General features: G+C 37.1%; 2 protein-coding genes across 5 annotated transcripts in view; one reads left to right on the plus strand and one right to left on the minus strand.

The window, feature by feature from the left end:
* Snapc3 (small nuclear RNA activating complex polypeptide 3) overlaps window positions 1-751 on the plus strand; it is a 28,658-nt gene extending 27,907 nt beyond the window's left edge. Inside the window, exon 9 of the mRNA XM_021200494.2 lies at window positions 449-751. Within this exon, the coding sequence (XP_021056153.1) occupies window positions 449-596 (148 nt within the window). The 3' untranslated portion in view covers window positions 597-751. The remainder of the gene's footprint in view (window positions 1-448) is intronic.
* A 2,318-nt stretch (window positions 752-3,069) lies between these two features.
* Psip1 (PC4 and SFRS1 interacting protein 1) overlaps window positions 3,070-15,732 on the minus strand; it is a 32,469-nt gene continuing 19,806 nt past the window's right edge. The window contains exons 8-16 of one of the 4 annotated variants that reach the window (XM_021199871.2): window positions 13,895-13,970; window positions 11,934-12,159; window positions 10,702-10,820; window positions 8,289-8,344; window positions 7,610-7,680; window positions 7,308-7,409; window positions 6,991-7,204; window positions 5,593-5,707; window positions 3,070-4,494 (exon numbers count right to left, since the gene is read on the minus strand). In XM_021199871.2, the coding sequence (XP_021055530.1) occupies window positions 4,434-4,494; window positions 5,593-5,707; window positions 6,991-7,204; window positions 7,308-7,409; window positions 7,610-7,680; window positions 8,289-8,344; window positions 10,702-10,820; window positions 11,934-12,159; window positions 13,895-13,970 (1,040 nt within the window). In that variant the 3' untranslated portion in view covers window positions 3,070-4,433. Of the gene's footprint in view, window positions 4,495-5,592; window positions 5,708-6,990; window positions 7,205-7,307; window positions 7,410-7,609; window positions 7,681-8,288; window positions 8,345-8,975; window positions 9,685-10,701; window positions 10,821-11,933; window positions 12,160-13,894; window positions 13,971-15,732 lie in introns of those variants that run through there. The other 3 variants (XM_029539451.1, XM_021199872.2, XM_021199873.2) reach the window with 3 other exon arrangements.

A 15,732-nucleotide genomic window follows, 5' to 3' on the forward strand; every position in this document is an offset into this window, starting at 1 on the left:
GCCCTCTTCTGGTGTGTCTGAAGACAGCTACAGTGTACTTATATATAATAATAAATATTTATTTTTAAAAAAAAAGGAATCTCAGGTCAGTTCTGCAGCATTTCTTGTTGGTGTCCCTACTGTGTCTGTTGAGGAGGTAGTGAGAATGTTCTTTATGTACTGTTATAGGACTGTGGTTCTCAAACTCCCTAGTGCTGTGAAACTTTAATATAGCTCTTCAGGTGGTGGTGACTCCCAGCTATCAAATTTTTTTTGTTGCTAACTTAGAACTGCAATTTGGCTACTGATTGTGAGTCATAATGTAAATATCTGATCTGGAAGAGAACTGCTATAACTGCTATGTGACCCCTATGAAAGACAACCACTATTAGAAAACAAGTCATAGAATGTTGAAGCATTAAAAAAAATGCTATAATATACTTTTTTTTTTTTTTTTTTTACATTACAGATGGGTGACGAACAATGACACCTTTGCACCAGAGGACCCATGTTTCTTTTGTGATGTTTGCTTCAGAATGCTCCACTATGATTCCGAAGGCAACAAACTAGGGGAATTCCTTGCTTATCCTTATGTTGACCCTGGAACCTTTAATTAGTACCATATATTTCCCACTACAGATTAGTTACTATTACATTATTTATTACAAGGGGTGGTTAATAGTTTTTTACTTAAGTTGTTTATGTTACTGAGATGTAGAAATGCTTTTTTTTTTTTTGTATTTTGAATATATAAACCTTGTCAGAAACACAACTCCTGATTCATTTCTCCAAGTCCTATGCTTTCTGTACCCTGAGTGGATTTTGCTAATGATAGAATGTAGTTAATAATGCATCACTTATGGCAGTCTTTTAAAAAAAAAAATCTCTGAAGGATGTGAGAGCTACACCTTCCAAGGCAAAGACCCTTCAAATATCTATAGTAAAGAGAAATTTAAAACAACTTACTTGATAAGCAACACAAAATCACGAGTAGTCACAATTTAACATTGGGCAGACATTAGGCATATGAGATAACAATGAATCTAAGTCACACTCAGTATTAGTGAGGCCTTGTTTCTTAACAGAATCACAGAGATAGATGCACTGAATTTAGAATATCATTTAAAGCCATGGCCAGAGAAAACACTGGCAGACTTTACATTACCATGGGCATACCATGAAGCTTAGCTCACTTGCATAGTTCTAAGAAGAAAAGCGTTTTCCTGGCTCAGCTCTTCCATCCTTCTGTCCCATATTACAGCAAAGACTTCTCATTCTGAGCTATAGAAAAGAACACTTCTACACAAATCTGTCAAAATATTTTGTGGAAACTTTTGGGTTACAAAATTAACATGTATAATAGTAATATAAAGTAGACTTTGAACTATTACTTTCTCTGTCCTAGGTTTAAATTAAATTCAGCCGAATCCTACATTTCTCTGGATGGCTAAGAACAATTATATAAATAAACCAATGAAGCTTAAACATCTGTTTAAAAGATTTTGAAGTTTAAAAGAAGGTGACGCACGTTTCATGGACGTAAATATTACAAATCCAATTATGGCGACTGACGTGGAGCTGACAAGTGCCTGCTTGTGGTATGTCTACAAGTATTCTCACTTAGTGCAGTAGGCAACACAGGGTACTATCTCCTTGCCAAGGCTAACTCACATTGTGCCCAAGTGTCTTACTTTGTTTAGTGTTAAGTACCCTGAGAATTCTGCTGTAGAATCACACATTCATGATGAATGGTTTTACTCAATCCCCAGGTTATTATTGCAGTTCACATGGGTCTTGTACTAATGATTGCACTCTCAAAGTAAATTCCAGCAAGTTTTCCCTAATACACACATAATGCCAATTACCCCATTTTACTAGACAAAGATGACAGATAAACATTACTCTATGGAATCCTTATTTATTTATTGAGAATGCTATTCTACTTCTTTTTCACCAAAAGTTCACACACCTCCATTTCTTTGATGGTGAAAATGAGGGTTAGCCGAGTCACCGCAATGATCACTTATATAGGCATTTACTCACTAGTTCACATCAAAAGTATTTCAACTTTATAAAGTTACAGGCTATAAAGCCCCCGATTTTATGCCAATATCAATCTCTTAAATATAATATCATGTGTCACTTTAAGGACATAGGTAAATATGAATGGAACAACTTTGTCAGTGAACATCCCTGTGGATACACCTGCATGGAAAAGAGCTGTTTCCTCAGCATTTTGTTTATGCTTCACAATTCTTGATTGATTATACTTGGCAGTTTTACAGCAGGGGGCAGTCATCTCTAGTATCTGTTGGAGATTTACATGGCACAAATTTAAGCACAATTTTTAGTAACTCATTTCTTAAGGGTCTTAAGCTTAAATTTTGCTATTTGCATATTCTCTGACCAATAGAATAAAACCCATTCACTGAAGCCCTTGTTCTGCATCCAGGATGGCAGACTTGTCTTTACCTGGCATCTTTACTCAGGTAAGTTGATATGAGTAGAGACATTTTTAGTGTATCGCATCACAGTCTTGGTGACATCTACTGAATTCCTAACTAGAATAGCAAATGTGGTCAAATGAGCTCTGGTTTGAATTGTTTACGCATATAAACTTGCAGCCAGATTTTCTCATTAGGGGGATATCTGAAATTGAACCAAGCAGCTGAGAAATCAAAATAGGTATCCATACATGCACATTATACATGCATACTCTATACACACCAGGAGAGGGGGCTGTCATTCACTACATCTTAGTTGAGCCATTGTTACCAGAGTTTTGAGAGTGAATTAGCCTTAAAGACAAACTATTCCAAATTAAAAAAGCAGCTGTGCTTCAAAATGGACATACATGGTCAGAGCAAGTCACCCTCCAAGTAGGCACATAACCTAGGAGTGCCATTAATGTTCTGAAGTTAGGGAAGAAAAGGGAAGTCAGTACAAGGCAAGTGACAGTTCTCTCCTGAGCTTCCTACTGCATAGCTCCTGTATCTCCTAGCAGGGTCTCAGAGACAGCTAAGGAGAACACTACTACTTCCTTAGCAGGAAATCCAGAATTCCTTTAGTAATAATAATTTACTAATAGAGTTTGGTAGAAAAAAACTTTAATTAAAACAATTTACACATTGACACTTATGGCTTAACTAGAATAATTTTTGTCCAAGTTAAAAATGTACTAAGGACAAAACAGAAGACTGGTGTATATATAATGTACAGCATTTGCTCAAAACAGTAGTTAAATTGTAAGGGCTATTAAAGCAAAAGTCCAATTATTGAAGTAATTTTTAACATAGATGAAAATAATTATCTGAGAAATCAAGAACATATTTAATCGCATCGCACAAAAACACTGGTTTTAAGTCACTTTCCAATGGAATTTCAAAACATAAGGATGAACTTTCCTACCTAGTAAAAACCAACACCTGACCTGATTACTCAGAACACCTGTGAAATGTTCTCCCTAAATTTAACAGAGTGATAGCTCATGTTTGTGTGTGTGGACTGTCTGGTTACTACCTGGGAACAACTGATATTTGTTTTTTCTGTATCCTCTGATATGCCTGATAGAGAATCTAAAATCCCATTCCAATATGGCTATGTTTTCAATTAAGTTAGTTTCCTTATTTATCACTTATAAGCATCATGGATTGATTCTAATTAAAAAAGAGAAAACACACATCTTAATGAGTGACCTTCTTAAGATTGTAAGGTTCAAAACAAACTAGTTTTAGGTTTTGTGATTAGTAGCTATAAAGGATTGTAGGTGGACTTTCTATCTGTAGATATACCAGTCTTTAGCTCTAATGCCACTGAAATCCCAGTCCTAAAACTAAATTACTTTCAAAAGTAAACAAGTTTGTACCTTCTATAACAACCTGGTGGCTATCTAGTTGTCATACAGACTACACATTGTTACAAAGAGGCAAGCTAATGTAGCACAATGGACTGAGGTTCACTTCTGATAGAAGGAGTGAGCACTTAGAAGTAACATTCACTTTATCAGCCATAAAAATGCTCAACTTCTAAAAACCCACAAACAGTGAAAAGACAGTCTGGTAAATCCAGTATCTGTAAAAACTGCACAAAACCCACGGTATTTGGGAAAGATTTATACAAGTAGCAGTTTTAAAATATAACTGCCCTACTACCAATTACACATTAACACACACACTAACTGAAAATACACTACAGTCATGTCTATAAAGCAGGTCAACCTTTCTAAGTAGGTTTCCCTTACTCTTAAACTAAACGACGGAGCTGTTAATACTGCACACGGAAAATTAGCAATAATTGACTTTTACACAAATATAAAGGGTTTTTCTTTTCCCCAACTACTTAAACATCAAAACCTATGCTTATAAAACTTTAAACCTTTCAGCAGCCTAAGTATTTCAAATGAAGTCACTCAAGACAGACTTCTCACATATTCTTTGCATCTGAAGTCTGCCAACCTAGTTATCTAGTGTAGACTCCTTCAGAGATATTTCAGCCTCTCTCTCTTCTCCAGGTGGCCTAAAATAAAGGGAGAAAAAAAGAACGTCATTACAACTAGGCTTGGGAGTTTTCTCTTGAGCAAGCAGGGCATTAAATCTGTGTCCTGTTTAAAGAAAGTAAAGACAGACCCACAAAACACTGCTGCCAAAGTAACGCACAGATATGGTGAGGTCATCCCTAGGAAGCAGTCTAGGTCTGGCACTAACTTTTTGTGGTAACATAAAAATTGTTTTCCTTCACTGAGAATTCAGTGGGGCAATTGTTTAAGCCGTAATCCGAAGACAGCTGTGCCTGGAAGACTGCTGTAAGTTCAAGGCCAACCTGTGCAATATAGGGAGCCCTTGTCTCAATAAACCTTGTTCGGGTGTTGGAGATGGGTTCTCACTCATAGAAAGCTCCAATTTTCTGATGGATAGAGATTGAACATAGAGCCACAATCACTAACAAACATATCCAGTTCTTCCTCCTGCCTTTTTGATTTGAAACTTTTTTTTAGAAACTAGTAAGGCTGGGGCTGGAGAGATGGCTCAGCAGTTAAGAGCACTGACTATTCTTCCAGAAGTCCTGAGTTTAAATCCCAGCAACCACATGGTGGCTCACAACCTTCTGTAATGAGATCCGATGCCCTCTTCTGGTGTGTCTGAAGACAACTACAGTGTACTCACATACATAAAATAATAAATAAAATCTTTTTAAAAAATTGGTAAGGCTGATGTAGTAGCACACACCTTCTGTGGGTTCAAGACTAGCCTAGTTTACTTCCATGACAGCCAGGGAAATATACAAGTGAGATCTTGTCTAAAAAGAGTCTGGGGGGTGGGGAGGGGCTGAAACCAAAACAGAACTATCAAAGTATAACTATCACTGGTTATAGAGGTCAGTGATAGTGTGTCCCTACAATGGTTGAGACTCAGGGAGAAATATAAAATACACACTATGATATTCTCTTAATACTAATGACTTCCGGGCTTTATTGTGCTAAAATCATGAATAAGAAAGTGAGTGTTCTTCCTAAGTGTATGTTACAGACTGCTGTGAGGGAAACCAACCCCAAATCCTCTGAAGAGCTAGTACTCTTAACATGTAAGCCAGCTCTCCGGCTCTAACATGCCTTACTTTGTCTTACTGCTGGCCTCGCTGCGGCTGTCTTTGCTTTCTTCGTTACTATCACCGTTATGCTGTGGAAGATTACTCTCTGGAGCATCAGGTCCGCCATTTAGGCTCTTCATACCTTTAGAATGGAAAAACTGTTAGCACAACACAAAATGATACACTAAATCATCTTAAAAAGTGAAAGCATGGCCCTCAAGGTGCTACTGCTTCAGCCTTTCAGTAAATGATTAGGTTGAAGTCATTTCAAACAATGAAAAGATGTACTACTGATTTGTACCATTAAAGTCTAGAACAGCACAATAACTTTTTCTTTTAATGGACAGAGGACTTGTCTTAATGTTCAGTGGTAGAACTGTGTAGTGCATCTTGTGTGTAGTTTTGTTTTTGTTTTATTTCTTTTTGTTTAATTTTAGGAGAACCAAATTTTGCATTAATAGTATTTTAGAGCCTAATGTGCTTAAAAAGTATCCAGATGACAAGCTTGAGCATTACCCTGTAAAACCCTCTTATCTCTCAAAAAACAAACAAAAAATCCTATTAAGTGAGAGTTTTTTGGTTGTTTTGTCTTGAAAGGTAAGCATATGCCTGTTAAAGTGTTTGTAACGTTGAATTGGGGAGGCTGATAATGGTATTCTGTCCTTAGGTAAATCCTGAACCAGAATGTCTAGAGTTTATTTTTAAATATCCTTGGGTTCAAAGGCTGTACAAGACCACAGCATGTACATATGAAGCAGCCCTTTATCCAACATATTTGGAACCTGCAGTGTTGTATCTTGACTATAGGGCCCAATTTAATATGCATCTTAAATACACTACCTTCATGGCAATTTTATTCATTGACACAGCACAAAGCATAGCATAGGTGTGTTTCTGCCATCTATTTGGATAGTCTGCTATTGACTGTCATCACTGTTCCTGACTCCATTTAGATGCTACCTGTCACTAGCTAACTGTGTTCTTACAGCACAGTAGAATACAGCTTATAGGCCATGGGGAGGGAGGGAGGAGAGAGGGAGGGAGGGAGGGAGGGAGGGAGGGAGGGAGGCGCGATTCTGGTCATCTGCTAACTATGCATTGTATTTTTAGCTGAAGCAAATGAGGAGAAAGGGAATTGGCAGCTTCTCTAGAAAACATTCTGATTTCCCTCAGAAGTTATTAACAAATGGAAGTTTCCTTCATAGAGCCCATCATAACATTCATGCAGGTCATGAACAAGTACTCTGTGTTAATGGCATCCCCATTGCTACTTCTACAATATTTCAAGGTCAATGAAGGTACAGTGTAGCCTAATTACTGAGAGAAGTTCCTTCATTTCTAACATTGACAAAAACCATTTACAAAAGCAACCCTGGAAGACAAGTGAGGAGTAGGGTCAGCAGCAGCTGAACGATCACCACATACCTGTTTGTTCCTTCTCTAGCTTTTTGTTTGGCCCTTTCTTCCCCTGATCTTTGGTTTTATTTGCTTCCTCATGCTGTCTCTGTTCAGCAAGGGATTTGTTCAGCACTTGGGTGATGACTGAATCTCCTTCACCAACCAAAAACATATTCTTAAACTTGTTATATAACATTGTAGACTTTTCCATGATAACTTGACTGACTTTGAACCGCCGTATCTGAGAAAACAGTAGGCATAGTTATTTTCCCTACTTGATTGAAACTTTCTTTAATGATGAACTGAGAAAAGAAGTTAGATTTGTAGCTGTTGAAGGCACTTACTTTCTTTAGGGTTGTGATCATCTCTGTGTGTTTCTGAGCTTGTTGCATTGTTACCTGAAGTGAAGCAAGTTCATCCAGTGCCTCTATGCATCTGTTCACATCCTTCATGACAAAACAGCAATTTCATAACTGTTAATTACCAAAGATCTATGTAATCTACTTCTGAAGATCTTAAAGGCTCTTAAGGGGGTACAAAAATGGCCAGGTATTGTTCCTTTTATCTTAAACTTATATACTTAAGTCATGTGAGAAAATATATAAAGCTATTAAAGCAGTGCATTTTAATGAGGTTAAACACTTACTAGATTATCAATTTTGAGTGAATTTTTAATTTCAGCATGTATCCTTTGAAGTCGAGAATCCATTGATGTTTCTATAAATTGAAATATGTGAAAAATAGTAAATAGCTTTTCTCCACACCATATCTCTGTACAGTCTAATATATAAAAGTAATGGTGGTTATAAAAATTTTCTTCATAATCTTCAAGAAACCCATATATATGAATAATATAAAAAGTTACCTAATTTTCTTTTCATATATGGTTTCAAGAAGAAACATGCAGCAGAAAAGCACAAAATTACAGCTGCATTTACTCTGTCTCGGGTGACGAGCTCCTACTTGTGCGAGTCACCTCTTAAATCCCTGCTCCACCTTGTGCCTTTAATTGCAAGGTATTTATCAAAAGCCTCCAGCTCTTAGCTGGGCTGCACAACTGACACTAAATAAGCATTAAGATATTAGCAGGGTTACTTTAATTGCTTAAAATGAAATTTAATATGGAATCAATTAGACTTGAGTCACTTTTAAATTGTTAAATTTTTAAGTCGGGATCCCACTTTGTACCCCGGTTGGCTTGGAACTTGAGCCTTTCCTGGCTGTGCCTCCCTAAGTGTGAGGCTTCCAGGTATGTGCCATCTCAGCCAGGTCCCATTAACCTTCTCTGTATAATTCTGTATGTCTTAGAAAGTAAAATAACTAACCTCGCTTCTTCTCCACTTTCTTAACTTCTGGCTTCTTTCCTTCATCTTTATTCTGCCTATCAAATGTCAACACAAATATTTCAAAACACTGTAACTTTGTGACTGAGGTTAGCAGATAGATGCCCACCCATATTCGCCTGTGTAAAGGTTTTAAAAAATGTTCCTTAGAAATAATCCATCAGCCTACAAAATAGGACGCTGACCAGTTTTTAGAACTGTGTAGCTCTACAGCATTAACATAAAGACAAAACTCAAACATTGCCAAATTCATCTTTCAATGACATACACAGTGATAAAAGAGAACCTACAAATTAGTAATGAATTTTAAAGCAACTTTACTACATCTTTTTAAAGCATACTAAAGTAGACCAGTTGTACCCCACATCTCCAAAGGACAGATAATTTGAGGGACTTAGAAATTGGCTTCAATAGTAAATAGACCTGCTTTAAGCTAATACTACTGTTGTTTTTTTTAAGTTGTGGAGGAGGCCATTGTTTTCAAGGTAAATGACATCCACTAATGTTTACATACCATTTCATAAGTGAAAAAGTACCATTTTACTACGATTAACAAAAAATAACCGTTTGAGTTAGAAATTTTACTTTCTAGTACCTTGGCTTGGCATTCAGGCCCTATTATGAACCAATTAAAATAGACAAGAACAAAAAAAATACCTAAAAATCAGGTTTTTTTTTTAAAAAAACTTTATTTTAAAATTTTTGTTACAATTTCAGTTTTTTTACTTAACAAGTCTACTGTTTAATCTCTCAGGATTATAATCTCTCAGGATTAAAAAGAAAAAAAAAAACCAAGACTCTAGAACTTAACAACAAAAGACTGTCAAGGGCACACCTGCCCATTTTCAAGAACGTAATAGCTATTCCAGTTTAATACCTAGCTTCAAAACAAAATGAGTTTTCGTTTTTTCTAAGTGAAATAATGTACAACCACCATCTTCATCTATGTTTGTTATAACTTCAAACACAAAGCTTCATTTTAAGCTTGGCTTTAAAAAAAGAAAAAAAAAAAAAAAAACAGGAATGATGGCCAACCTTAATATGTAGTGTGTACCTTACAGGATATTTTGTTAACAATCATAACACAGTTAATAATGCCATTAATAGTGAAGTCCTCAATTTAGAATCTGGAACATTTCTTCCATCAAGGGGGGGAGGGGGAAATTCAGTCCAATGAGTCTGTCTCAAGATCTTCATCGCTTGTATGCTCCACTTGTATTCTCTTTTCAGTTACTGGATTAATGCTTTGAGCCCAAAATGAGATATATTTTTATTACTGTAGATTACATGTTGTTTGGCTGGGAATACAATACAATAAACTTTATTTTGCATAATGCATTTCACACAAGTTGCATCTGAAATGCTTTACAGAGCAAAACTGTCCAAGTACAAAGTTTTGTAATAACAGGAGAAGGAAAGAAAACACAAATATTAGAATTTGAGAAAGTTACATTGGAGGACATTCAAAAGAAACTGAAATACAAAAAAGATATCTTGAGATTCTGAAGATTTGGGCTAGATTCACTAAGTAACAACTAATTTATGCCAGACTTCTGGGAGCACAAAGTTAAAAGCAACAACAGTCACAGTATTCGGTGGAGAGAAAGGACAGGAATAATGGCATTTACAGATGTGGCCATAATCCAGCATTTTAATTACTTTTAAAAACTCCCTGAAGCAGCTAAACTGCTCTGTATCCTCCAAACAGCTACAGAAGCAGAGACAATGTACCTATAAAATGGTTACTTTGTAGATACATCATAAAAACAAGTGAAGAAATGTTTCTCTTTACTATTTGCCACTATGTAAGTGACCTACAACATGTTTTCAGATTATCTCCTCACTACCAGTAAAAAGCCCACAGGAGTTTACTGAGAGTATGACACTTTATAAATGAGAAAAAGGGACAGTGATAAACTAGGAAAACAAATGTGCACAAGACCCGTGAAGTCTAATTATTGTAATGACCATTTTCCTTGTACTGATAAAATACTGATACAGTAAAGGAGGAAGAAAGTTCTCATGGTAAGTGTCTATCCAAGTGTCAAACTTGATTAATTAATTAAAGCTTGATTCATACAGGATCTATCCAATGGTGGCAAGCTTGCTTTTATCAGCTTCTAGGTTTCCAACTGGGCTGGGATTGCATTCTTTCGCCACCAATATATTTTCATAATTCTATGTTAAACATGTTATATAAAGCCTAACTCTATTACAAAACAGTTCACAAGAGGATTACCTCAGTGAATCTCACCCTCAGCCTGAAATAGCACATATGGAAGATGTTCTAGTATGGGAAGTCACTGTAAAAGGCTTCATCAGCTCTGGAAATGAGAGGCTAAAGGTTTAACTCTTTAAAAAGAATGCAAGATTGAAAACTAAAAAGAATACTTACTGCTCAGTTTCCATTTGTTCCTCCTGCTTGCGTTTCCGATCTCCAGCTTCTTTTTCATGTTGGCCTTTTAGCATGTTCCTCCTGTGAGCAGCCTGGAAGTTCCTTCCACCCTTTCTCTTCTGTTTGAGAACAAAGTTAGTGGTTGGAGACTAATTACAATCATGGTAGGTAGGAAACAAAAGTAACTAAGCTTAAGCTTAACAAACAAGAACACAGATCTACTGACTGGATAGGAGTCTTCTTTAGAAATGAGCTAAGAAGCTAGCCAAAGTTGCTGGCTTTGAGTAGGTCATGGTGGCACACCCCTTTAATCTCAGCGTTTAGGAGGCTCTGCTTAGGAGGCAGAGCCTAGGTGGATCCCTGTGAGTTCAAGGCCTTGCAGAGCAAGTCAGCCAGGTTGAAATTACAATGGATAAAGATTAAAGTTTAATGTATAAATGCACCTCTTGTGTCTTTGATCACAGACATCTGGGTTATCTACAACCTGTTTATATAGCTGGAATACTGGAAGTATATTTTCTAGAAATTAATTATACTATAAAATATAAAGTTTTTATACAGTATATAAACTATATACATTTTAATTATGTAATATATTAAAACAAAACATCTCAATAAAAATAAACCCATAAATCTCTTAGTGTTTGTTAAAGATTATATGTTATAATATTAAACACTATCTAGACGTGGGGTGGGAGGGATAGAAAATAAGAACCCAGGCAGATAAGCTGACTAACCAACCAGTCTAGCTTCAGATTCATTGAGACCCTGTCTCAAAATGTAAAAGTGGTAGGGCCCAATAGATGACACCACTTAGGCTCAATTCCCAATATCCACATGGAGGGGAGTTTTGTGCCTATCTCCAGTTCTAAGAGATCTGTCTATACATACTGCAGGCAAAGCAGTCACATGAAGAAAATAATTAGCATGAGGAAAACGGAGGTGGGGAAAGCATGAGGAAAACAGCACTTTAAGAGGACCAAAGTCTGTATCACAAAACTCAAAATTTGCATGGAATTGTGGTGGCCCACCTATAATTACAGTCAGAGTTGCCACCAAGATTAGCCACATGAGTTCTTGAGAGTTTGCTTGAGAGACTTCTTAATAAAGAACAAGGGAGAGATTACCCGCATCAACCTTATGCCTCTACATCCTATGTGCTGCACGAACACCTAACACAGAAACACATGGGGAGACAAATCAGAAAGGAATTTTGAATGTGGATTTGCTACCTTTTCACCCTCTTGATCATCTTCGTCTTCTGAATCAGAGGTTGATGTAACCCCTGGTTTAGCTAAATTTTTCCGTTTAGAATCAACTTCTTTCTTTCCTTCTTTCTTATCGGGTTCTTTTCTTGGCTTCTCTTCCTCCTTTTGGCCTTCTTCCTCTTTTTTAAGCTGCTTTTTAGGTTGTTTCTCCTCTGGTCCCTTTTTTTTACTTTTATCTTCATCAATAACCCTACATTAAGAGTACAAGAGTGGAGGCTGGTGAGATGGCTCAGTGGGTAAGAGCACCCGACTGCTCTCCTGAAGGTACGGAGTTCAAATCCCAGCAACCACATGGTGGCTCATAACCATCCCTAACAAGATCTGATGCCCTCTTCTGGAGTGTCTGAAGACAGCTACGGTGTACTTACATATAATAAATAAATAAATCTTAAAAAAAAAAAAAAAAAAAAAAAAAGAGTACAAGAGCGGAAGATTTCATGTATACTCTTTCTTTCTTGAAAGAACTACTTGTATTTATTCATGTGTCTGTGAGGAGTAAGCTTCTAAATGTGGGTGCTGGGAACCAAACTGCTCCACTGGAAGAATAAACAGTAGGCCTTCTGTAACTGCTACGCCATCTCTTCTGCTTTTATTTACACTCTCCTTTACCAAACAAGGATTTCAGCGGAGAAAATTATGGCAAAATTTATGTTTAAAAAAAAAATACACGGTTTGCCATTCTATTGTAAAACGGAATTTTCATTATGTACAATTTTTGGGTGTTTCTTGCTCCTACTTAGCATATAAAACCAAGGCCCTATTTAATAGAATTACATTTTACATGTTTATAAAAATATTTGTTTTAGAAAAAAAAAAATCCAGTCATTTGTAGGGACTGAACATAACGTTAAATAAATGACCAGTTACTTTTACTGTCATACAAGCTATTAAGGTCCCACACGGAAGCGACATGAATGGTTCAATCAATTTAACACAAGAACCTTCAAATCTATTTTCTCTGCAGTTTTTAAGTATATTAACTGTAACTGTATCTACATTTTGATGTTTTTAAAGAGACAAAAGTTTTACTATGTTACCCTTGCTGGCTGCAAATGCCAAGGGACATGAATAACACAGTCTTGCAAAACAAAAGTATTTTTATGGTGGTGGTTTCCCCTTTGAGAGTACTGTAACAACTAGCTTGGAAAGAAAGCTCTTGAAAAGTTCTCTTGTGGTTGAAAAGTACCAACTCTGAAAATAATCAGTTCAGGTGCAGAAAAGTGAAAAGTGCTTTTTGTTCTTTCAGAAAATCAGGGTTTGCTTCCCAAGGCTAAGCTGGTGGCTCACCACTGTGAGTTTCAGATCTGACTCTAGAACACGCACATACCACAGTAAATTCTAAGTCATCCCGGACAACCGTCAAGCAGTCTCCCCTTTTCCTGACTATATCAAATTTCTCAAGGATATTCAAGGTGAGCAGAAAAGCGCCCACCCAGGATGTGGCTCAGTGGGTACAGATGCTTGCCATTAAGGCCTTGTGAATTCCCCAGAATCATATTGGTAAATGACCACACATCTTATGGTACACATACACAAAATAAATATACGTCTTTCTGTGGTTAACTAAGTATCATTCTAAAATACTTAAAACTAATTTTTACACAATTTTAAATTACAAAGATATTATCACCATTACTGTTCTATTACACAGGACCATAGGTTTCTGGACACTACTCAAATATAATCTGCAGAAATTTTTTTCAGCAACTTACCCTGCCCAAGTTTCCTGTTAACCTACATGACCTAAGTATTTTATCATACACACACACAATTCACACAGCAGAAGCAGACTTCAATCCCTTTAACACAAATCCTCCTCCAGTCTCTCATCAGTTTTAGAGATAGAAAAGACTTACACAATGTAGTAAAAGTATTTTCTATTGTTTATAAAGATCTCAATAGTTTTGTATTCCAAACAAACTTACATGTCACTTTCTGAAGGACAAGGCTGTTTTACCACTTTAGGTCTGCCTCTTGGTTTTGGAATCTTGACTTCAGTAGCTAATTTTCATATAGGAAAAAAAAACCAAAACAATTTCATTCTTAAATGCAAGGCATATGTAGAAGACAAATGTTATGAAATATATACACTCTAGTGACAACTCTATTTACAACTAGTGACCCCATGGATAAATAAAGAGACACTTTATGATTAACAATACATTTTCATTTGTCCTTGTGTTTGACAGAGACTGAAACCTGGGCAACTGTAGTCGGGATGGAATGTATGAGGAAAGCAATGTATGTATAGTATCACTCATTCAGAATTCATACAATATGTTATGTACTATACAATTTTATCAGAATTCAAAGATATTTATCATCATTATAATGCTACAAAACATGTACATACATTTTAATTTTTCTTTCCAATCTGACTATTTATTCCCCTTAATGGTAAGGATACTATTGTGATATAAGGAAACAAAACAAAAACCTCTATCTAGTTGTTGTATTCCGTATTAGGATGAACAACTCAAGATTATTTCCAAATTATCAAATCAATACTAATCCTATCAGAATGTGATAGTCTGAAAGTGAAAAAAGTCAAGTAAGCCCAGCATTCGTGGTATTTTAAAGCTCACTAGATTCACTTTTCAGGATTTGGAGAGATGAATTTAGAGACAAAGAAGCCACAATTATTTCAGACTTAATAGTCGTCACGAGCAGAAACCATTTTTCCTTTGAAATTGTTCTTGTATATATTCCCCAGACATGTAGCACATTGGTAATTCTTTAAAACTCCATATCTTACTGATACCACGAACATACAGTGAAACTGCCTGATGACTAATTTCTCCAGCCTCGTCAATGTTCATGTTAAAAGTGATAATGTGACTCTTTAATCAACTTCAGCGGCAATGCTTTAATGGACTGAAATATTCATCACAAGCCAAGCTGTGGGGCATTGCTACCATCTGTTGGGAACTAATGAGTGTCAGGGAAAAAGAGGGGAGGGAGGATAGCCCACGTCCATCCAGAGTTCTTCCTGTGCTCTGGGCAGGCGGACATAGGAGGGCTCCCAAACGCTTTCCACTTGGCCCCAGTGGGCATCTAATTAAGCCACTGGGCGGGCTGGTGAGATGGCTCAGCGGGTAAGAGCACCCAACTGCTCTTCCAAAGGTGCAGAGTTCAAATCCCAGCAACCACATGGTGGCTCACAACCATCCTGAACAAGATCTAAAAAAAGTTTAATTAAGCCACTGACCCCACTCGGCAGGGGAGGGAGGTGGTGGACAAGGGGCAGCTTCAGATACCAGGGGCCCTGCCTGAGGCAACAACACTCTTGGCCCTGGGGGTTACAGGAGAGAGGGCTGAGGGAGAGAGGTTCCCACTCAGGCGAGAGGAAGGCCCTCCATTGGGAGATTAGAAATGGCTCATTAGAAGAAAGCCTATCCCATCATCCAAGTGCAGCGGGCCTTGATGAACAGAGAAAAATCTATGGTTTTAGAGCTTTATAGAAAGGCAGGGGGAAAAAAGAGAAGAGAAGAGAAGAGAAGAGAAGAGAAGAGAAGAGAAGAGAAGAGAAGAGAAGAGAAGAGAAGAGAAAGAGAGAGAGAGAGAGAGAGAGAGAGAGAGAGAGAGAGAGAGAGACTGGCCATGGCCAAGAGGAGGGAAGGGGTAAAGAGAGAAAGAGGAAAGACTAGAGAGTGAGAGGAGAGAGTAAGAGAGTGAGGTGGGACCAAGCAGCCACTCTTATGCTGGGCTGTTATCTTTACTGTTGCTAGTAACTGGGAGTCGTCTAGCCTGAAGGTCAGAAGCC

This window comes from Mus pahari, chromosome 6 (assembly GCF_900095145.1).
Source record: "Mus pahari chromosome 6, PAHARI_EIJ_v1.1, whole genome shotgun sequence".
In the NCBI taxonomy this organism is placed as follows: domain Eukaryota; kingdom Metazoa; phylum Chordata; class Mammalia; order Rodentia; family Muridae; genus Mus; species Mus pahari.